Source organism: Lepidothrix coronata, unplaced genomic scaffold (genome assembly GCF_001604755.1).
Source record: "Lepidothrix coronata isolate B3197 unplaced genomic scaffold, Lepidothrix_coronata-1.0 Scaffold29, whole genome shotgun sequence".
Classification (NCBI taxonomy): domain Eukaryota; kingdom Metazoa; phylum Chordata; class Aves; order Passeriformes; family Pipridae; genus Lepidothrix; species Lepidothrix coronata.
The window spans coordinates 6,507,964-6,530,273 of NW_016690209.1; the positions used below are offsets into that span (position 1 = coordinate 6,507,964).

The 22,310-nt window shown below is 39.4% G+C and overlaps 1 protein-coding gene across 19 annotated transcripts in view; it reads left to right on the top strand.

Annotated features, from left to right (window-relative positions):
- The first annotated feature begins 277 nt into the window (after positions 1-277).
- The window catches only part of DLG1 (discs large MAGUK scaffold protein 1), a 144,658-nt gene continuing 122,625 nt past the window's right edge, over positions 278-22,310 (top strand). For all 19 annotated transcript variants that reach the window (XM_017810560.1, XM_017810563.1, XM_017810568.1 and 16 more), the window contains exons 1-3: positions 278-345; positions 617-748; positions 15,122-15,288. In XM_017810560.1, the coding sequence (XP_017666049.1) occupies positions 327-345; positions 617-748; positions 15,122-15,288 (318 nt within the window). In that variant the 5' untranslated portion in view covers positions 278-326. The remainder of the gene's footprint in view (positions 346-616; positions 749-15,121; positions 15,289-22,310) is intronic.

Below are 22,310 nucleotides of genomic sequence, written 5' to 3' on the forward strand. Positions count from 1 at the left end.
AAAGTTTGGAATTTCCGAGCAGTGCGGGCGGGAGGCGGCGGGAGCGCTCCGGTCCTGCCCGCCCCGGCGCCGCCGCCACCGGCCCGCCGCGCCGCCCCGCACCGCGCTGTCCCGCCCGGTCCGCGCCGCCCCGTGTCCCGCCGAGGCGCCGCGGCGGCGCCGGCGAGAGCCCCGCGCGGAGCCGCTCGCCCGGCGGGTGGGTCAAGCGGGGCGGCCGCCGCCCCCCCGCGCCCGGCCGGCAGGGGGCGCCGCCCCCCCGCGCCGCCCCGCGCCGTGCTCGGAGTTGTGCGGCGGAGCCCCCGGGGCGGCCCCGGGCGCGGAGCGCGATGCCCGTCAGGAAACAAGGTGAGCGCCGCCCGCCCGCGGCCGCCGCAGCCCCGGTGACAGCGGCTGCTGCTGCCGCCGCGGCGGGACGGGCCAGGACCGCGCGGGCGGGGGGCGGCGGGAGCAGCCGGGCTGCGGGCGGTGCGAGCGCGCCGAGGGCACTGTCCCGCCCGCGCTCTCCCGGCTGCAAACAAAGGAGCTGGGGCGGCCCCGGCCGCGGGGCTTGTTGCATCCCTGGTGCTCCTGCCCGGTGCACCCGGGTCAGCGGTGTGTGTCTGGTCTCCGCTTGCAGATACCCAGCGAGCCCTGCGCCTCCTGGAGGAATACCGCTCCAAGCTGAGCCAGGCGGAGGACCGGCAGCTGCGGAACTCCATCGAGCGTGTCATCAGCATCTTCCAAAGTAACCTTTTCCAGGCGTTGATAGGTAAAGGCTGACTTCTTTCAGTTTGTGCGCAAGCCCGCCCGTTCTTGCTTGTGGTGTCACTTGTAGTGTTAAAAGGAAAAAGATATTTTGCCCTTACGATAGAAGCCATGTGCTTCTTGTCGTTGTGTTTTTGTTTTGCATAGTAACACACGTGCTGTTACAGATCAACAGTTCACTTGTTACATACACTTACTTTATTTGAGGCCTTTGACTGGCACAAACTGTGGTGCAGTTTTAATTTCTGTGACATATTAGACATGTAGATTACTTTAAACTGTTTTTCCATGTATTTTTGTTCACCTGATATCTAAGGAGGGTGTGTTTTTTTTTCCTTTTTTTTTTTTTTTTGTCCGTATATAACAGGTTGATGAATGGATTGAAATGTTTTTAGTCTAGGGTAGGACTTGGGCAATTCCCACGGAAGAATCTCTAAAAACATCACAAAGTGTATAACTGAAGTGCAAATTTAATTTAAAGCAAATGAGAAGAAACCTCTAATGCTTCAGGGACTACTACAATCATCTTTTCTCTTTTGTTCCATATTCAAGTGTAGTGAAAGCACTACTGATCCTCAATTTAGAGTACTTGTAGTGCTTGACTTAAAATGTTCCTATAAGTTCTTAAAAGTACTTGCATATAATTTTGAGTTATCTGTGTGTCTATTTGGAAAAAAATAGCATAAATAGAGCTTGCAGAATCCTGTGTTTATTTGGAAACTTCTGCAGGGAAGCAGTAAGATGTGGTTTTGCCTTGATTGATTGTCACTATCTCTATGACAGCTAATGTTAGTTTACCCTCAAGAATAAAATTTGTTCTGCATCCTTGTCTTTTAACAAAGTAACGAGTGTGTGAACAGTACTAATGACAAACACTGTAGCTATATTTGTAATTTGGCTTAGTGAATGGTTAGTGTTGTAGGGGTGTGCATCTTCCTTCATAGTGCTGCAGTGTCTTTATGTTGTGGTGAAAACACAGGGACAGGCAAAACATAAACATGCATTGCTGCATGTGGAATGTTTTCTTCTGGAGTGTTTATTTTGTCTTTTGCAGGTTTTCAGAAGTCAGTAGTTGTGCTATAGTTTTTTTCTTATCATCCAAGTTCATAAAAGATAGTTGTGAAAATAGGTCAATAACAAGGATCTTCTCCTTAAAGGAACCCCAGATTTCTCTTCAAGACTCAGTTGATGCTAATCAACTCCCTGATGAAGAGCTAGACATCTTTGTGGGGCCATAAGTGAACAGAATTCACTCATTGGTGGATCAGACTGTTGTTTTTACCCAGCAAATTTCAATGTTGGCTATCATTTTTCTTGTTGTGGGTGCGTGTATGTGTATGTTTTGGGGTTTGTTTTAGGTTTTTAAGGTTCATGGAGTACTCTTTTCTCCCCTTCATTGAATAAGATACCAGTCTATTAGCCTTTGATATTCAAATCTGCAAGATGTAGTTTCTTCTACTATCCACATACAAATCTTCACTGTTTATAACTCTGTACCTAGTAGTAGTAAACTTCAAATAGCAGGCAACCTCATGTCTGCTGGCTTTGTTGGGCAAGAGCAGAAAACAGGAATGTGTTTTTGCCCGGGTGGGTTCCATGGCCTGTTTTCTGGTCTTGTGTGTCACAGCAGTGGGACCCTGGTTCTTGTGGAGTTTCATCTCTGTGTGCACAGTAAGAGCTTCTTGAGCCTGTTGCATTAACTTTGCATTTCCTGGCTCACTGTATGATTGTTTATTAGCATGCATGCATATATTCCCAAGCCATTTGTCAGAAGGCTGGTACTTTTCAAGCACTATATGCTGTCAGCTTGGGTCTTTTTCCTTTAACCTTCTCCTTTCTGTGGAAATACATCAGGGGAGTTCTTGTCCATGGCAGGCTGCTCCTGGCTGTTGTTTTCCTGGAAGCATCTTTTTTATGATGTGACTACCATGAAGAGTGGGAGGACTCCCTGGAAAAGATATGATCTGGAGGATGGCTGCAGTCACTGGGAAGACCTTGAGCCTGCTCCTGCTTGTCCTCTTTCTAGGAGGATGCTGGATGAAGTATTTAGTTGAGCTGTGGGTTAGGCTTACCTGGAATACTCCATCATTCACTGCTTCATGACTGAATTTTAAGTGTGCCTTTTAAAGAAGTTGTGATGTGTTCCCAGCTTAAATAGCCAATGCTGTTCTGACAGCAAATTTCTGGCTCAACTATACCAAGTTATTTCTTTTACAGATACTTCTTCCAGCAAGTGTGCTACTTTTAGTTTCTAAGGCTTTTTTCTTTTTTTTTTTTTTAATAAAATAATACTAAAAAATTACAACCAAACGTCATCCATTATTTTCTGCTTTTTCTGCCAAGTTACTGCACTGTATCCAAGACCTGCCTGTCTGGTGGGTTTGTGAAGGCTGCAGTCAGGATCTGCTGTCAACTTCTTGTATCTTTTTTAGTACAATTTTTGACTTGGCAATCAAATGCTGTTCTTTCAAGTAATAAATAGAAATTACTTTATGCACAGAAATACATCTTTGGGTTTATAATGGAGGAAATTAAGTATTCCTGAAAGCTACACTGATTTTAACAGTGTTTCCTGAATTTAGATACACATGAAGAAATTAAAGTTTTTTTTTGAAATTTCCATTGGAGTGCTGAAGGATAAATAGTATTACTTTTTTTATTTGAGCCTTTTTTATGTTGTCCTCTCCTTTTAGTTCTATCAATAAAATTTTAGTTCAGCAATCTACAAGCTTGACCTTGTACTTAAATTATGGCTTTAAATGATTTGAATTAGACCAGTAACCAGTCGGTGTGAACAGCCGGTGCCACAAGATTGACATTGCAACAGTGTTATATTTTAAGTGAGATAACTGTAAGAACTTCAAATTAGTAACAAAGGTAACCAAGTATGACTTCCTTAAAACAGCCTGTGCAAAAGCCCTTTCTTTTTTTTTTTAATTTTGTCTTCTGTAATGTGGTATCTTCCATTATTTCCACCAGCTATGTGTAATAATGTCTAGTACTTCAATTAAATGAAGGTCAAGGGCCTGTAATTAAAATCAACCTGAGAACGGTGTCAATTCCAAGTAAACTTCCTGTTGTGGAGGCAATAGGTGAATAGTGTCCATTTCAGGTAAACTTCCTGTTGTAGAGGCTCAGAAATGTGTGATATCTTTTCTTTTCTAGCTTATGACTTCTTGGGGGCAGTTAGAATGGCTTGTTATTGATGTTCTGATCATCGGGAAGGTGAGTCAGTTCATTAAGAGACCAAAGGAAGATATCTACATGTAGAACCATGGGATAGACTTAATTTCACTTTGGTATTCGATATTTTTCCTCAAATAGTGAGGTAATAATTCTGCTGATGAGTTCTGTTTCTAGTTGAGGTTCTCTCTTACTTTCTCTGGAAGCTACAGGTTCTTGAAAAGGTACCGATATATTTATCTTCTTGAAAATATAGGAAGAAAAACACTGGCATGTGTAAGTAACACTTCTGAGAGAAAAACATGAAACAGACTTATGTTTACACACAGAATGTTTTTGCTTAATTAAAGTCTGCTTTTAATGGGTGTCATGCTGTTGTTCACCATATTAAAATAGTCTTCTAAAATTAAAAGTATTATAGCTAGAAACATGAGGTAGTTTGGTACGTCAAAAACATTCCTTTTTCTGACAATAACTTACTCCATTTGCACAGCTGTCAGAAAAGGGGAAATCTAGAAATCTCTACATACACTGGCAATGGAGTTGGCTGTGCTGCCCTTCTTGCTTAAAACGGGGTGGGTTTTTTTATATCTGTGTTATTTTGTATTTATGCATATACAGGCTTTTTAGTATAAAATAGCAAATCTGACTAGGGAAAGTTGAATGTGTTGAATTTCTTATGTGTAAGCAATCTCATTTATTTCAGTTGGAGTCCCTTTGCATGAAGATCTGCCTTGAGAATTGTGCTTATGCACTGGCTCTTCTTAACACTAAACATCCAGTGTGGGAAATCTTGAACTAAAAATACAGTGGTTTCACAGCTTCCCTCTGGTAATCAGGAAGTGTTTTTAACCATAGTTTGGATTCATTAGCCTTATGAATTTGACAGACTATATTAAAAATGCTGTTAATACATTTTTAAACTCCAAAATGGGAAGTCCTATCTGAAAATTTTGAAAAAAATGGATGGTTGCATCAAGTAAACTCTTTGTTCAGGTTTCTCAGCAGTCTGACTGGGACGGAAAATTCCAGGAATATAAAACATACTCTGCAGATTTCTCATCTCTGTCCACACTGGCTTTCTGAACTAAAGCAGGAAAACAACCCTAGATTTTAGACTGAAGTAAGCTGGATTGGGTCAGCACTCCTCAAAGTTGGTACCCTTTGAAGTGGACTAACCACATTTCTGCTCCATGGCATGTGGCCTCAGCTCTCTGAGCTGTGTGTGGCATCTCTGTAGATGTTGTTGCTCCTCTTGATCCTTCTCAATCAGCCACCTTGTTGTATACTTGCTGGCTCAATTGAAATCAAACACAGAAGAAGCTCCTCTTGAACTGAAACCAAAAGTACTTGCTTTTGGGGAATACCAGCCTTTATTTCAGCAATGTAGTTAGTTAATAGAGCATATGCCATGATGACACAGTTAACTGCAAATCAGCTCAGGCCTTCCCATTTTCAAAGGCTTTGGTACGAGTTCTTCCAGGCTCAGTTGAATAATATTTACATTAAGAATCCAGAAATTATTTTGACGATAAGTTGAGGATTGGGTTAGACAATCAGTGAATATTGTTGAGGTTTTTTTGTTATTATTTTTTTTTTTAAAGGAAGATTTAGGGAGAATTGGATCTTCTGTAACACTGGAATTGTTGCAGATGCTAATTTTTCACATTGAAATTTTACTCTTGCTGCATTTTTGTGACTTTTTCCCCAGATTGCAGCTTCTGTAATACAACATCTTTGCTCATATTTGAGGCTGAAATATCCATGCACTACAATCCTTGCAACTTTGAGGTATTTGTCAGCTTTTTGGATGAGTTTCCTAAGGATATATAGGTTATGATTGCTATGATCTCCTTTGAAACTTAAACAGAAGTTGGTTGGTTTTAGAGAAATTTGACCTAGGATTGTATTTTCAAAGGTAATTAAGTACTTGATTATTTTCATCCAGATGGAGGGAAGATAAAACATTTCAGTTGGTGTCTGGATGGCTGGAGTGTTAACTTAGTCATTGTCAGTATGTTTCTGCCATGCAGTTTGTCCAAATGTCAGAATGTCCCAGTTTTTGGAAGAACTTCATGTCTTCCTCTCCAAGGAACCTAATAATGAGTGAAACAGTCTCATTGTGCTTCCATTTTAAAGAATTAATTACTATTTTGTGTGTATGTAGTGCAGTTTGATAGTTTGCTTGCTTTTTAAAGTGTTTTCCACACTGTATTAAGTGTATGTACATGGTGACAGGGCAATGTATTGAATTTTTGGGATTAGGTGCTGCTTTTGGTAGCCTAAAATAGCAAGTAAGACTAGTGTAAGCTGAGTAGCTACTGGTATGCAGATAAATAGCATTGTAGCAAAAGTTTATCCTTGTGGTCATTGCACTGACTGTTTATTCAGTGTTGAATAGCTGCACTGTAGAATTTATCAATTACAGTATTCTCTTCACAGGGTTACCATTGAAAGGGTCTGTTGACAAGAAAACTTTGTCAATAATTTTGCTGTTCATCCAGGGGCTGAAAAGAAAGTTGAAGCTGGGAATAATTCATATCATTTCCTGATTTTAGGGAAGTTTATCTTCTGTCCTGTTCTTGCTCCACTTTGTTTCCTGTGTTCTTTCACCTGTTTTCCCTGGTTCTGATGCCTGTCTCCTCCCATGCTGCTGTGTTCCTGGCTTTGCTCCTAATCTCCTTCAAGATTTGCTTCAGTGCTGGGTACAATGTAGAGGAAGGGGGAAAGTATGAGAGAGGATACTTGTCCTAATCTTATTCCTGCTTCCATGGTGGTCCCAGCTGACCATCTTGTCCAGCTCTGCAGCTGCAATGCTACGTGGCCCCTGTGCATCTGGTTTGCCTGTATTTTGAGGGATGGTGCTTGTTTTGGTGCAGGTGGAATGAATCTTCAAAGAAACTGAACTTTAGCAGCTGACTTGTCTCCTTGCACAGATGGCTTCCTGAATTATAACTAGGCCAAATTTGCAAGTTTGTTGAGACTGCAGAAGGTGTAGGGCTGACACTGGAATAACCTCCTTAGCTTTGTGTTCTTCAAGTTACAGGAGGCTGTAGAGTGCTTTGGTAAAGCTTTTATAGGAATCTTGTCATGTGCAAGTATCTTCCCAGCCATGCCCTCAAAAAAGCTGACTTGGATTGAAATTAGAGGATTGGGTGAAGACAGAGGTGCAGTAAGGAAAACTTGAGGGCAAATTGCAAAAGCATTGCAGATTTAAGTGGTTTTCAGAAACTTGTGTTAAAATTTGGCTGCAGGAAATGTACAGGTGTTAGTGCTGGAGGAGGTGCTGCTGTGTGGCACACCCAGCCTTGTGTTGCCACCATGTCACATAATTACTGTGGAGCCTGAGCATTCTGTAGGTAGAGGAAACCAATGCTTGTGCTGTCTCATCTAAGCAAACAGTGCAGTTGCATGAAAGTTTACTTGAAGGGCTCAGTGAACTCATCCCAAAACTAGTTTGATTTTTTTTGAATGCACTTGTCTGGTGAGAAACCTCCTCAGTCCTGTACTGACACTATTTAGGGGACATACTACAAATAAGACTTAATAATAACACATCCTTTGTCCCTGACAGATTTTTGTTACCACTGAAGACAGTAGTAAATACATCCCTTTAAGAAAAAAGTTACATTGTTATGCTGGCTGCTGATTTGCAGCTGGTGTTGCAATATTTGGAGAGGGTGGGTAGCTGGGAGTTCATTTTTAGTTTCTGTGTTAGTTGTTTGGATTTTTTTTCTTTTTCATCTTTGTTTGGGGGTTTTTTGTTTGTTTTGGGTTTTTTGTTTTGTTTTTTTTTAAGCTTTGCTGATGACTAAGTGTGCATGAGGTGATATCAAATCAAAAAGTATGCACAGTAGAAGATTGTTGTGTCAATTTTTGTCCGTGTGATGATGACTCTAATTTTTTTTAGGTTTTTCCTACCTTAATTCTGGATGTAGGAGAAGACTTTGTGGGTTTCTGAGGAGAAAACTGGAAAGAGGCAACGTGAAAGAAAGACTTCTTAAGGAAAGACTGGACTTGGCACTTAGTCTAGTTGACATGGTAGTGTTGGGTCATAGGTTGGACTGGATGATCTCAGAGGTCTTTACCAATCTAATGCATTCAGTGGTTCTATGAAGATATGGTGAAGGAGTGATTAGTAAACAAAGAGGTAAATATAAATGAACAGTTTGGAAAGTGTAAGTGGTCAGGCTGGCAAGGAATTGAATTTATGTGAGTGTAAAAAGCTAGAGGAATAAAAAGCAAAATTAGACCTGAGGTTAGATGAGGGCACTTTCAGTTGAGCACCAAGTAAGGAGAATTTGTGTTAGTGGAAAATAACATCTGGAATTTGAGTTAAGCAAAGAAGTATGTGCAGAAAGGATGTTCAAAGGATAGGACACCGTTACTGAAACAAGTGGAAGGGCTGAGGATCAGTAGCTGGATGCTGCAGCTTCTGGCAAAGGATCTTGAAGAACAGAACCTGTGTGGTGAGGAAGTTGCACCACAAGTTGCTCCTTTAATTTTTAAGAAGTCTTAGATGCACACAGCAGTTTTAAAGAAGAAATAGACCCTGAAACAACAAACTCTGAAAGGGGCTTTATAGGGCTTGTGATGAGGCTGGTTTTCACTTTCATCCTGGTGTGAATGCAAATATTTATTTTTGACCAGATGCACACCCCTTTACACAACACAAACAGTGAGTACTCAAAGAGAGTACTTACTTAACTCTGGTCATTGGCTTGGTAAATGGATAGGAAGCTTTTCTTGGTGTTTGTATTTTCTTGTAGATCACTAATCATACACTTTTCAAGTCATGGTTTATGTGTGTTAAATGGATATTCTTAGCCTGTTATAGCAGGTGTAGTAAACATACAGGATTGAGACTTCCTTGGAGTTAATAGGAGTTGCTTTGCAAGCGAAGAATGAAAGTCTGTAGTTTTGGCAGAATCTTTTGCCTGTTCTGACAGTGATCATGACTCTATGTTTTGTCTATATATTCATTATGTTGAGCTGTTAAGAATTTGGCAGATACCATACATCTCAAATTGCTCTGAACTGAAATAGCATGTTGACCTTTTTTTTTTTTTTTTTCCATTCTAGTAGTTTTAAGACTTAAGTTTTCAGTGCTTTGGCAGGAAGCCCTAGGAAATGAAGATGTCTTTCCCTCCCCCTCCTTGAGTTAGAGTAGTACTTAATTTATAATGGGATGACACCTCTTCCTGGACAACATACAGGGAGTCAGATTCTTAACAGACCTGTTTTATCAAATACGGATAACATCATAAACAAACACGGGCATTTGCATGTGCCCTATGTGGATGAACAAATGTCTGAGAAGAGGCAGACCAGTGAGAGATGTCAAAGGAATTGCTCACATGGATGGATCTTCAAGTGAAATACTAAATTGAAATAAATCAATTTCTGAGGGAATTCATAAGCTTCTTGATTGCTTGAAAGCTTGAGGGAGGGTGGTGGCTCTGAGAGGTTCTCCTGAACAAGCTGGTATTGAAACACTTTGTGTGGTAAAGTCTGTACGGAGATGCAAATGTATCTAGTGGTTTGCTGACTTGCTGACTTTGGCTGAAATTGGTTTGTTTAGCTGTTGAACATGTATCAGAAAGGAACACTTCATTGATGTTAGTGCAGGATTAACTATGGAGCTGAAGCATGTAAATCCTGGTTGTGCTGCCGTGCAGAGGGACCTCCACAGGCAGAGGAAATGGGCTGACAGGAAGCTCGTGGAGTTCAACAAGTAGAAGTGCAAAGTTCAGCACCTGAGGAGGAACAATCCTTTGTACCAATATGTACTGTGTGTCACCCAGCTGGAAAGCAGTGTTGTAGAAAAGGACCTGGGGGTCCTGGTGACACTGAGTTGAACATGAACAGGTGCTGTGCCCTTGGGCAAAGGTGGTGAACAGTCTGCTGAGCAGTCTCCTGGGCTGTGTTAGACACACAATTGCCAGCAGGCTGAGGGATGATATGATCCTTCTCCTTTGCATTTTAGAATGCAAAACATGAATTTGGAGTTTATAAAAAATGAGCAAACAGAAAACAGACATGAGCTTCCTAAATTAACTCTTGCTCATGCACAAAGCTGCTAACTGCATTAGAACTGGAAACCTTCAAATGAGGATACTATTAATATAGTGTATACAAATGTGATTGTTAAATTCACATATATTGTGGTAGCAGTTTACAACTTTGTGTGGTATATCATGTAAGGGCAACAGTTCACTGGTTTACATGTCCAGTGTCCAGTGCAGTCTGTTGTAGTAAACATGTAACTGTTTTAGTTCAAGAAATGTTAAACTTGTGTGGAATTTCCTGGCTTTTATTTAAGAAAAACCATCTATAACCCACAAATGGTCAGGATGCTTAAAGTGTAAAAATGCAAAGCCCACAAACAGTAGGTTACTGTGATCATCAGAGGAATGCTTTTAATTTTTGAAACACTCCCACTCCTGCCCCCCCAAATCGTTTAAATTGGAAAGACCTGTAAGATCATCAAGTCCAACCATTAACCCAGCACTGCCAAGTCCACCCCTAAACCACATACCGAAGGATCACATCTACGAGTCTTTTAAATACTGCCAGGGACTCAACCATTCCCCTGAACAGCCTGTTCCAATGCTTGACAGCCTTTTCAGTGAAGAAATTTTTCCCAATTTCCAACCTAAACCTCCCCCGGCACAACTTGAGGTCATTTCCTCTTGTCCTATCTCTTGTTACGTTGAGACTGACACCCACCTCAACTACAATGTTGTTTCAGGTAGATAAACAGTAAATACCAATGAAATTTTATTATTTCCCTCTATACCATAAATTAAAGGTTCAGTATCAGAAGCCTGAAACCAACATCATGTAACAAAATTAGAATGAGTTGCTTGATAGTTGTTAGAAAACCAGAACATATTAAAATATGACCAGGGAAGAACAGGGAATGGGAGACTGACTGGTACATGGAGATATGCTCTGTTAATGGTTTCTATCTCTGTTGTGTATTGTTGAGATTGTTGTTTGCTGACATATTCTGTGCTTTACTCTTTCTTTACTTTACAGTTTAATTCCGTGTATATACTGTGTGTTTTATACATGTTGGATGCTTGTTCTTTGTTCTGTTGTCCCCTAGACTTTTTTTTTGCCCAGTTCTCAAGGTTGGTTTCCTTTGACCAATAATTAGCAGCTGGTGAGTTGTTTAGAGTCTTGAGGCCTCTGATACCTCTCTGTTTTCAAGGCCTCTGCTGTCATGCTATGCTTGATCTCCTCTATGCAGCTTTTTGTTCTGGGGTCATAGGTAATTCATTCCCTACAGAATAACCACTTGTTATTGGTATCTATTAGGTACTTCATGCACAGACACAGACTCTTCTTTGTACATCCAGTCTGTGTTTGCATGTGCTTGTATTTATGTACAGCTTTTACTTAGCTTTGGACAATTGTGTGATATAACAACAGATGGGTTTACATATATTTATATATGCTATTTATGGAATATATATATATAGTAAATATTTATTTATAAGCTGTATGTATTATACATAGAAATATTTATAAAAGTAGGTGCTAGCTCACACGGTTTTCTGAAACTGAGTAAAAGCCAGGCAAGTTGGGTGAGTCACCTGGTCTATACATAACTGGTGGTAGAGTTGGACAAGCTAAAACAAAGCTCTGGGCAGGCCAGGGCAAGTAACATGAGGCCCATGGCCTGTAAAAAGCAATGCCAACACCTTGTGTATAGGGTTACACCATTCCCTTAAGAAAATGCTATTATGGGTATCCCATCTTTGATTTGTAAAGGTACAGTTATCAAAAGGTTCACACATAAGGGAATACAGAGAATAATTCTGCTCAGCTTTATTTTACTGGATGACTATATTAAAATTAATATTATTTTCTGTAGGAAAGATGCATGTGGAAATCTTGACTTGACAATAAGATTTTTAGAACATGCACTGATCTTAAATTATCCTGATTACAAGAGTGCTCTCTGTTGGATATATAGCAGAAAGTAACAGACACTGCACATACCTGTACAAATGGCAAGCAGAGGCTTTATGTCTGATTTCTGAGGAGCAGGGAAGAAATCGATCTGAAGGAATGGTGTCATGTTGCTGGTTGGAATCCTTGTCCTCAGAGGCAGATTCTGAGACAGAATTGATGTAGTCTCTTGAAGTGCCCTCAAATATACCTTAGGAAATATAAGAATTTGTTTGTTTCTTTAGTTCTGATGTTCTTTTAATTACCGTGTTTTGCTTTTTAATAAAGCTGGAACTCCCTTGTGAAGTTGATTTTGGTTTCAATTTGTATTCAGCAGATAACTCTTTCTTGTTTGCTTTAAGAGTGAGAAGTTTTAGTTTCTGGTGTATCATGTTACTGGTGAACAAACCTGTTCAAAGAACAAAACTAAGATGAGGGAAGAATATAAGAAGGGGGTGAATGATATGCCAGCAATCTGCTTTTAGACAGGAAAAACCCCAGTTTGTCACCACTGTTTAGCTTTTCACAGCACTAACGGGTTAAGAAATGTAGTTTTCTTTTTCATGGGAGTCCTTTGCAGGACTGGTGGTCTGTCACTTGCTTTGTATAGGTTTTTATTCCTGTTGTGATCAAACATATCTCCGATTTGGCTACTTCATGTGGTTTTACTTGTAAGCAGACCTAATTCCAGAATGGTTTTTTGTGTTGCCTGCCATTCATCACTTTTTGTCACTTTGGCTTCCTAAAACTCTTTGCTCCTATTTTTCAAGTGTCATTCAGCTGTTCCTTTAATGTGCCCCATCTAGTTTGTCTTTTCTTTTACTGTTGTGTGATCCCTTATTTGAATCAGTTTTCTGTAACTTAGTTTTCTGTAACTTACTTTGAGATATAATCTGTCCTGGAATTAAGATGGGAGAAAAGAGCTGGAACATAAAAATAGCACATCTAGCTTGAAGAGGGAGTCTGACCATAAATACAGCTAAAAATTAGTATTTTACTGCCTGCATTTGTAAGATTTAAGAAAATGTTAGAACTTTTCATATGATAATGCATCCACAGATTCACATGTCCTCAGCAGATATTCAAGTGTGTTGATGTGATGAAATATTTTTGTGAGGTGATACATAGCAATAGACCAGAAGAATCTTTTTAGGTTGAATTTACTATGGTCTGAGTCTCTGGCTTTAAAAAGTGTAAATGTCAGCATTCATTCCTTATGGACCTAATGCATTCAGAGTTCATAGTTGGCTTGCCTATACTTGTGCATACTTAATGTTTGCATTCTGAATAGTAAAAATGTTAACTTTTTTTTTTTTTTTTAAGAAGGTAGATATTATCATATAGATACCAGGTTCCTAGAAACTTTGTGGATTTGGAGCAGGTTCAGGATAAACAGAAACTAATCCCCTCATTAAATGGTGCACATATTTCTGACATCTTTCAATAGCAAGTCTATTTTGGTGCCCTTTATAGAGACGTGGAGATGATGTATGGGAAATACTGTGCTTTTTGAAACCAGTCATTCTGCAGTATGAATAAATGGCTACCTCGGCTGGCAGGGACTTAAAAGAAGAGTAGCAGAATTGAAAATCGGTGTCCTAGATTTCTGTTGCAAAACAGTTGCACAAATAACCCCTTCCCATAAATAATGTAGTGATCTTCCTGGCTTGGTTGCTGTGGATTGCAGCTATAGAATCAACTTAAACCACTGCCTATTTTAATATACAAAGTATTCTCTACTGGGGGGAAAAAAATCTTTACTCGATGTGCTTGATTGAGGTATTAATGTTAATGCAGCTACAAGACAAATTTGCAACTGAGGGAGCTAATGTGGAAGATAGATTTAAAGGCAATTTGTATCTCTTAGGCTGCTTTGCTCCTGTATATCTAGGTCACTTAACATCTTCTGCAACCCTCCCTGCCATTTCTTCCAATCAGCAGTGCTAAGAGCAAGTATAACTTTAAAAATTAATGTCAGCAGTTGATAGGAATTTGACTCTTGCTCAGAGGAGAGAGTGGAATTTGAGAATTTCAGCTTTCTGAACTGGTAGAGAGCAGAAGTGCAATGTCTATGAAAACACCTAAGACTGGAATACCAGCAACAGTAGTTGCAACTTTCAGTTGTGTGGTCTTTCTTTTGTGGGGCAGCTCTGTAAGGAGTTGGTTATTGTGTCTCTGTTACTGACTCTGGGCAGCTGCTGAAAAGCTACAAAATTCTGCAGATTAGACTCTTCCTCATTCATGGTTGAGTCCTATTTCCTTCTTTGGCTTCTTTGTATGTTTGTATTCTATGAAGTCGGTACAATTAAAAATCAAGAATTTGCAACTCCTGTTTAGCAGATTTTTACTTTGAATAAGAGATTAAAAGCCTTACAGGACAACTTCATTTGTCTGCCTCTCCCTTAGCCTATACCTTTTCAGATTTTTTTTTTTAAAATGTGTGTATTTATGGATGTGAATACAGTTGTGGTAGCAAGTTTCATTCACTTATACTTCATAGAAACACCTTTGGTGCTTCTTTAGATCGTGCTGTTTTTGTTGGTGCTTCATGTAGTGGATAAGATGTCAATAAAAAAACTAAGGCAGTCAAATTTTTGTTTCCCACAAGTTTCCAACTGAATCTTCAAAATTATGGAAAAAGCTGTTTACTAGTTCGTAAGTAGGACTTGTAATTTGTACTGTTAAGTTTCATCCTATTTCTGTTACTTAGACTGAAAAAGCAGATGACGACCTATGCTAATCAATCTTCCCTTTCCTAACTTCTTACAGCTTCTCTCTTGCTCATTTCATCAGTGTATTTCTATTTCTGTGGTCATTTAATTGAAACACATACTACAAAATAGACCTTCTAATATTGCCCTTGAAAAATAGATTTCAGATAACCAAAGGCTACATTAGTTGAAATTATGTATACCAGAACTTGAAACATAGACACCCATCCCTTCCACTATTCCATGGCCATTATTCCATATGCTTCTGCCATTCCTGCTGCATATGGTGCCACCAGGGTTGGTGGCAGAGGCCCAAAGTGAGTGGGGACACGAGGAGATGTGGGTGTAAGAGAGTGAGTTGTGTGTTCACTGGGGGAGGTTCATGTGATGTTGGTGATACCTATGAATTTACTGATGGCAGATGAAGCTGTATCCAATTTGTTTTTCACAAGGAAGATGTACTTAAAGTCAGAATATTATAGTAGTAACTATAAAGCCTAACCTGAATTTTTTCACATCTTTAGATATTCAAGAATTTTATGAAGTGACCTTATTGGACAATCCAAAATGCATTGATCACTCTCAGCCATCTGAACCAATACAGCCTGTGAATACCTGGGACTTCTCCAGCCTTCCAAGCACAACAGTGACATCAGAAACACTGCCAAGCAGCCTTAGCCCAAGTGTAGAGGTATGATATAGAAGTCTGTTTTATTTTTTCTTGTTGAGACTATTAGTTCAACGTTGTTCTCTACATTTCCTTCATTTTGTAAAATATTAATTTTCGAAGAGAATGTGCATTATTAAGTAGTCATAGGGGATTTAATTATTGAAGTGTTTAATAACATGTATGCATTTTGCTTAGTCAAAAATTTATAAACTCAAATGTCAAATGTACCATTAAGTGACCATTAAATTGGATTTATGCTTTGATTTTGGAACCTTGCTGCCAGGTTTAGTATGTTTATACCCATCCGTACTCGTGACTCTTGAGTCATTACTTCATTAGTAATATGGGAAATCTGAGGCTGTATCTTTCTAACAGTAAATTTTTCAGTCTGTTGATAAGAAACTCCCTGCTGCTTCTATGTCTGTGTTCTGGAAGGACTTGTTTTTGAAAACTATGTGCAGCCAGTTGTCACTAGTGAGTGGTGAGAAAACTGAGCAGGGAAATGCATACTCATGTACATTTTTCACTAAGTCAAGATCTCCCTGCCCCAGTTCAAGTTATAATGTTGGTTGAATTTTTTTGCATCAGACCTCTTATTTGTCCCCAAAGAGATGAGCTTTGTTCCAAGTGTGCCCTGAACGCTGACAGCACTGGAGGAGGTGTCTGAGTGTCTCTGTAACCGAAGGCAGGGCTGTGCTGATCCGTTTTCATGAACTGGCCATAGAGCTCAGGAGGAGCACTGGGAGAGACCAACCAATGGACTGGTGCTACAGCCTGGAGGGAAGCTCAGGAGCTTGTACCACTGAGCAAGATAAGGGGGTTAGGATGCCTTAGTGAGTGAAGCTTTGTCAGAGGCTGTTTGGGCTGTGTAAGAGAGTCCACTTAGCTGCAGATCAGAAGTGTGTGATGTGCTAATGAATTTGTGCAGTTAAGAAAAATAAGTGCTTGTGCTTATTGTACCTTTTCTCAAAGTTGTTATATTGAATCTAGTATGAAATACATCAGGAAGGCTTTAAAGAGAACTACAGAGGAAATCCAAGACTTGTGTTCTTTTGGAAAGTAAAAAATGGCCAGTAGATGAAAGGTCAGCCAAGCCAGGGGCAGGAGTTACATGTTCCCAAGAACAGCCATTAAAATCTCCTTACATGAAAAAACTGAGCAGCCTAGGTGTGCTGTGTTTTTCAGGTTTGTAAGAAATTGAACACTGAAGAATTAAAATTCTAGTTGAACTTGCAGTGTGGGAATAGATTTTCTTTGATTTTTGAGAATCTTGATTATACGCTGCAAAACTTAAATTGTATGTCTCTGTGGAATTTTAGTTACCTGAAATTGCACAGAGAAGGCCGTTGTCGTCATAGTCACCTTAATGAAAACTTTCTCTAAGAATTTTAATGCCTAGGGTATATGAAAAACAGTATGGAAAAGACCACTGTGCTATTTACTTCTATGCCATCCTCTAAATCTTAGGCTTAGAGCTGTGGAACTTCCCTTTCTGAAGATATGGTGGGAATGGCATCTCTGAGAAGCAGGAGCAAAATGAACAATAGACAATAGGGTAGGCAAGGAGAGGCAAAGCTTTTTTTGTCTACTGAGGTGTTTTGAAATAAGCTGGTTCTAATGTGTTTTGTCTTTGCACGTCTAGAGAACTTAATGAGGCACTTTGAGAGTCATTGCAGTTGCCCTTAGTCATGGAGGATGAATGAAGTTCCAGAAAATTGCAGATGGACAAATGCTGTCTTTTAAAAAGGGAATATATAGGAGCAAGGCAGGAGAGGAGGATCCAGGTTTAACAGGTGCAAGGAATGATTCTTCAGTCTTTTGGTAGCAAATTGGAAGTGATAAAGGAGCCAAATAATGGGTGTCATAGTTGTTGATGACAGTTTTGTCAAACAGTTTCTTTCTAATGTGGTAATAGTTTTGTGCTGGGAAGAAACAGTAAATGTGATAAATTCTGATTTCTGTAAACGTTTTGGCATGGTTTACAGGCTATCTTTTGAGATAATGTATCAGTTAAAGTTTCGAAGAAAATATATCCAAGTTGTTATTAGTGAAAACATCCTGATTAAAATAGAAATGAAACGATGGAAAGAGAATGGTGTGTTGCTGCTTCAGCAGCTGAGACTAGAACAAAGGCTTGGGCAGTTGGAGTAATTAATGGGGAGGCTCTGGTTCAGCAGAACCAAGTACAGTGTCCTGCACTTTGGCTGAACTACTAGTGGAAGTTGAATAGTTAAGAAGTGGTTTCTCAGAAAAGGTCTGGGTCAGTTTTGAATCTCAAGGTGAGTCAACCATGTCACGTTAATAGATGAAAAGAACACCTTATTGACATAAGTGTGTTGTAAAACTGTTCTGTTCTACTTGGTCTGCATAAGGCTTTGCTGGAGATACCGTCAAATTTGAGGTACCATGGTGCAAAAAAAGATGTATAACTTCAGTGCTTAGAGATTGACATGGAGGATCTAAAGCTTGAAAAGAAGTGAAGACTGCAAAGATTTGGTGCTGCTTAAAAGAATTGAGCACTTAATTGGGAAGCAGAATTTTCATATATTTGTAGGCAAATGTGAAAAAGGAAGGTAATATCCTGTGCAGAGCCGTACATGGCAGTCTCCCTTACTGAAGGTCTTCTGAGGCAGCATGACCATCTTAAATGGCTTAATTTTTTTCCCCCCTATAATGCACTTGGGAACAGTCTAATGGACTTGAGGATTCATGCCCCTACCAAACCATTTTGTTATTGCTAAATATGCTCCTAATTCTAGCAGCTGGGACTGGGAAGCACAGATGTGTTACTATGAGATTTGTGTTATGATGTTGCAAGTGTAGCACCTTTTGTGCTTCCCCTGTTGGAGAAATGTGCTGACATCTGAAGTACAGAATAGTGGTAGTGATAAATCCAGACTTTGTGATTGTTCACTTGCCAGCTCCCTCCAGAAACTGTTTCCAGTTGTATACAAGTTTATTTATTTTGTGACCAAGATGTCCATAGTAACAAAGACTTATCAGCTCAAGGGTACTGTTGTTCCCTGTATCTTTCTATATTGTACATGAGGGTGTATATAATTACTAAGTTGCATCTTTAGTTTTTATTCTCCTGTGCTGTTAGGCTGCCAGTAATACAAGGACTTGTCCTTCACACTGCACCAGTGACAACAGGCACATTGTCATGACAAGGTCATTGATGTATTGAAAGGAAGAATGGCCTGATTTGGGAAGTCTCACCAGAGGTGTGTTTGTTCTCAGCTGCACTGTTTGCTTCTCCAGTACAGTCTGGTGGTCATGGTATGTAGTGTTACCTAACGGAACCTGTTCTGGTGTGGGTTACTTTATTTTTTTAAGTGGCCCAGATTTGAACATTTATGACAAAGCTACCTGTCTTCCTTCAGATTTTTTTTTTGTCTTGAGTATCATGTGAAAGCCACAGTTGTTTGACCTTCAGTATATGAAGGTCGGATTTTAGATCTACTGCCAGTGTTTAAAAGCATAGTTGCACATGTTAGTGTTGATCCTCATTCATGTGAAACTGAAAGCGAGCTTTTCTCCCAGTCTCCGTCACTTACAGTAAATGTTACCTTGTATTTCATTAGTTAGAATATTGTTTCCATGTTAAGTTGTGAAGGTGAACAATTTTCAAAAGTGATAGGTTAGTTTTGGTTTCATTTTTTCTTTCTAGTATATCTGAATGTCTTAGTTTAGCTTTCAAATAGATATGGAAATTGTTACATAAAATCTTATATGTTTTATTTGCTTTAATTCTTTCTTCTTCAGTGACTTTTTTTTCTTTACATACCTGTAAGGTGATACCTCCTCCTCAATATTTTGAAATTTAATAAAATTTATGAGGATATATTCTTATATATTGACAATTTGTATTCCACGTACTTGCTATGTGTAGTATGTGAAAGTTTCTTTTTATGCTGTAAAACTTAATGCGTTTTGGTTTCAATAGTATGCTTTTTTAAGCTACTTAGGCTTTTTTTTTTAAAGTTATTTTATAATTGGTTTTAATCAGCCCAAGGGCATAACAATTCCAGTACAGCATGTGTTTAACCTAATGATTTGTTTTGCTTGCCCAAATTTATTAGAGACTAGGGGGGGACTTCACTTTAATATTTAATCTGCTTTTGTTCATAGCCATTTTTTTTAACAGACTCTCACTGTTTAGGCTTTGAATGCTGCTGTACAGTTCTGTGTTAGTTCATTAAGCAGGTACAAGCAGATTGGCATACCAGATGCACTTTGAGATTATTTTAGCTGTATCCTGGTGCTTGCCAGGCCCGTGAGTCTGTAGGTGATAAGAATGGGACATTTTTTTCTTGCTTGGAAATTGTTAGTCTTTGAAGTAATACATTTCAACCCCATTTCTTTTACCTTGAGGATACCTTTTTGCTGTGGTTACTGTGGGCCAAGTAAGTATTCTTCCAGCTGACACTTTGATGGTATATGTGTGAGCTGCTTGAGACTGGGAATATAATGCTCCCCTAAAGGGATTAAGGATTGTATTACAAGAACTTTCTACACAGCTGACTTTGAGAATGACTTTTTAGCAATGTGCTCTTGTGTATATACATAGAATAGTGGTATACAAGCTTAGGTTGCCTGAGGACTTCTAATGGGACATAGCCTAATTCTGTTTTTGTCTTTCTACTTCTGAATCAAAAGCCAGGAGTTNTTAGAGAAAGTTAGAGCTACAGACTGCAAGTTTTCCTGTTCACAGCAATCTGTTTTCTTTTCCATGCTCTATATTTCCTGGAATCTTATTTAGCAGTTTTATTTGTTTCAATCTCCAGCACAAAATGATAATGGAAAAAAAAAAGAAAAAGACAAAAAAAAGGCAGAAGAGTGACTCAAGACAGCGATAAGCAGGAAAGGAATGTTAATCCTTTCAGTGCTAGGAAATAGTAAAAAAAACCCCTACATGTGCAATTTGAAAAGGACGAATGGTTCATACCTTTTCCTTGTGTGCATTAAATACTGGGCTGAGGTGTGCACTGGCAAAGGTAACAGATCTGAAGCAAGATCTCAGCGCTGGGAACGGTCTGAGAGCTGTGTGTGTGCAGGAGGGAGCGGCCTTGGAAGCTGTTTGCTGTGATCTGTGGTGCCATCTGTAGGTGGGACAGTTCGTGTTTGACAAATACGCTGGGAAACTTGAATTAGTGATAGAAATCTCTGACCTAATTGAGTAGTGTATTGCTAAGAAATTGTTGTCTCGTGACATTCTTTTTTTTCCTCTTTAAATCTCTAGGATATGTTTTAATATTGTGATCATTTTAAATCTGAGAAGTTAAAAAGTGTTTGCTGTTTAGCTTGAGTTAAAAGTAGCCCCACTAAATTAATTTGAGATGTTAAAAACCCCCCACTGAACACTGTTTCAAAGAAAATGTTTTGCCTTAGGGGAGGGAACTCAATCTGGAGTCTCTTACAGCTGGGCAAACACATCTCTGTGTTTAGTGAGTAATGGTGGCTGAAGGACTTTGGTCTGATCTGTGGTTTCCACATCATCTGCACATGCCCATGTGTTCAGTGTCTGGCATGTAGAGAGACTGTCTGGCTCACTCTCTTCTAAAGGCCGTTGCCAAATTCTTTTTTCATGAAAAGAAAGTAAAAGAGGAATTAAGGAAACAGCTGATCTGTCTGTAATTTCAGCTAAAATTTGTCACTAAGGCAGAGTGGAAAGGAAATTCTCTAAACATCTTGGAATTATAAAATAATTCAGGATCACCCGTGTGGTCCATCAGATTGCAAAGGATTTCAGCCAACTGAGCCTTGAAAATCTCCAAGAATGGGAACTGCAAAACTTTTCTGGTCACTCTGTTCCAATGCTTGACTTATCCTCATGGTGAAAAAGCTTTTCCTTATTTCTGATTGAAATCTCTCTTTACATTTATTTGTAGTTTCTAATGTTTTTCCATCATATAACATGAATTTGGCTCTCTCTTTTGAATAACCTCACTGTAGGTACCTGGAGGGTATGTTTTAGAGTCTGCCCAACTTTTTCTCAAAGCTTAAACAAGCCCTGTGCCTTCATCCGCTCTTTAAGGGTCAAGTCTTCCAACCCCTTCAACATCTTCATGGCCCTCTGCAGAAGTTGTTCCATGTTATCAAAATCCTTGTCATATTGGGGGCCCAAAATGGAATGCAGTATTCCAGGTATCCTATTAGAAGTGCCAAGCAAGGGGGAATAATAGAGTTTTATGGTACTACTGACTGTGTTTCTGTTAATACAGCTCCTGTTTGCCTCCTTAGCTATTAAGGCATATTGCAGCCTTATGTTAGGTTTGCTCAGTATCTGTCAAAAGACAAAGAGTAGTCAACATGAATATTTTGAGAAGGTATAAAGTTAAGCTAACCTTCTTTCCACCTATAATGTGGGAATTGACTTTCTTTACCAAGCAAGCAGTAATGTTATCTTAAACTTTGTAAGATTTTGATAGTTTTGTGTAACTTCTTAATAAGGTAAGCTTATGTAGTCTGGAGGAAAGAATTTTGGATGTATGGTTTTTAGTGAAATGAAATAATTGTGTGTGATTGGTAGTGGTTTGTATTCAGAATGAAATGGTACATCAAGCAGTTAATCAAGATCTCAGAGGAAGCCTTGGAAGGAGATATCTGCATATGTAGAGCACGTTATTAAAACAGCAGGATACTCTAGTTCTGTTTTTCTGTTTCTGAATTTTAACTGCAATACCTTCACCTGGCCTTTACAAAGTCAGTCGTACATGTTGTAATAACAAACTGTTCCTGGGAAAATCCCTGACCTGTTGTGCTGTGTTCAAATACCTTCTTTGCCTTAATATTTATAGAGATTCAGTACTGGCTGGCTTGGTGATATGCTGTGTCTGATTGTTGTACTCCCTGTAACCATGCTGGTCCTTTATGCTTGTGTCTGTATGTGCATGTTGCCCGTCTTTTATCCCAACTCCTCTGCAAACATGACGTGCTTGTTTTATTTGAGCACCTAATGGTGTATAGTCCTGGGTTACTCAGGAGACTCCTTGCTTTCACTGTGTTAACTTTACAGAGGGGAAATGGTATTTGGCTTGCTC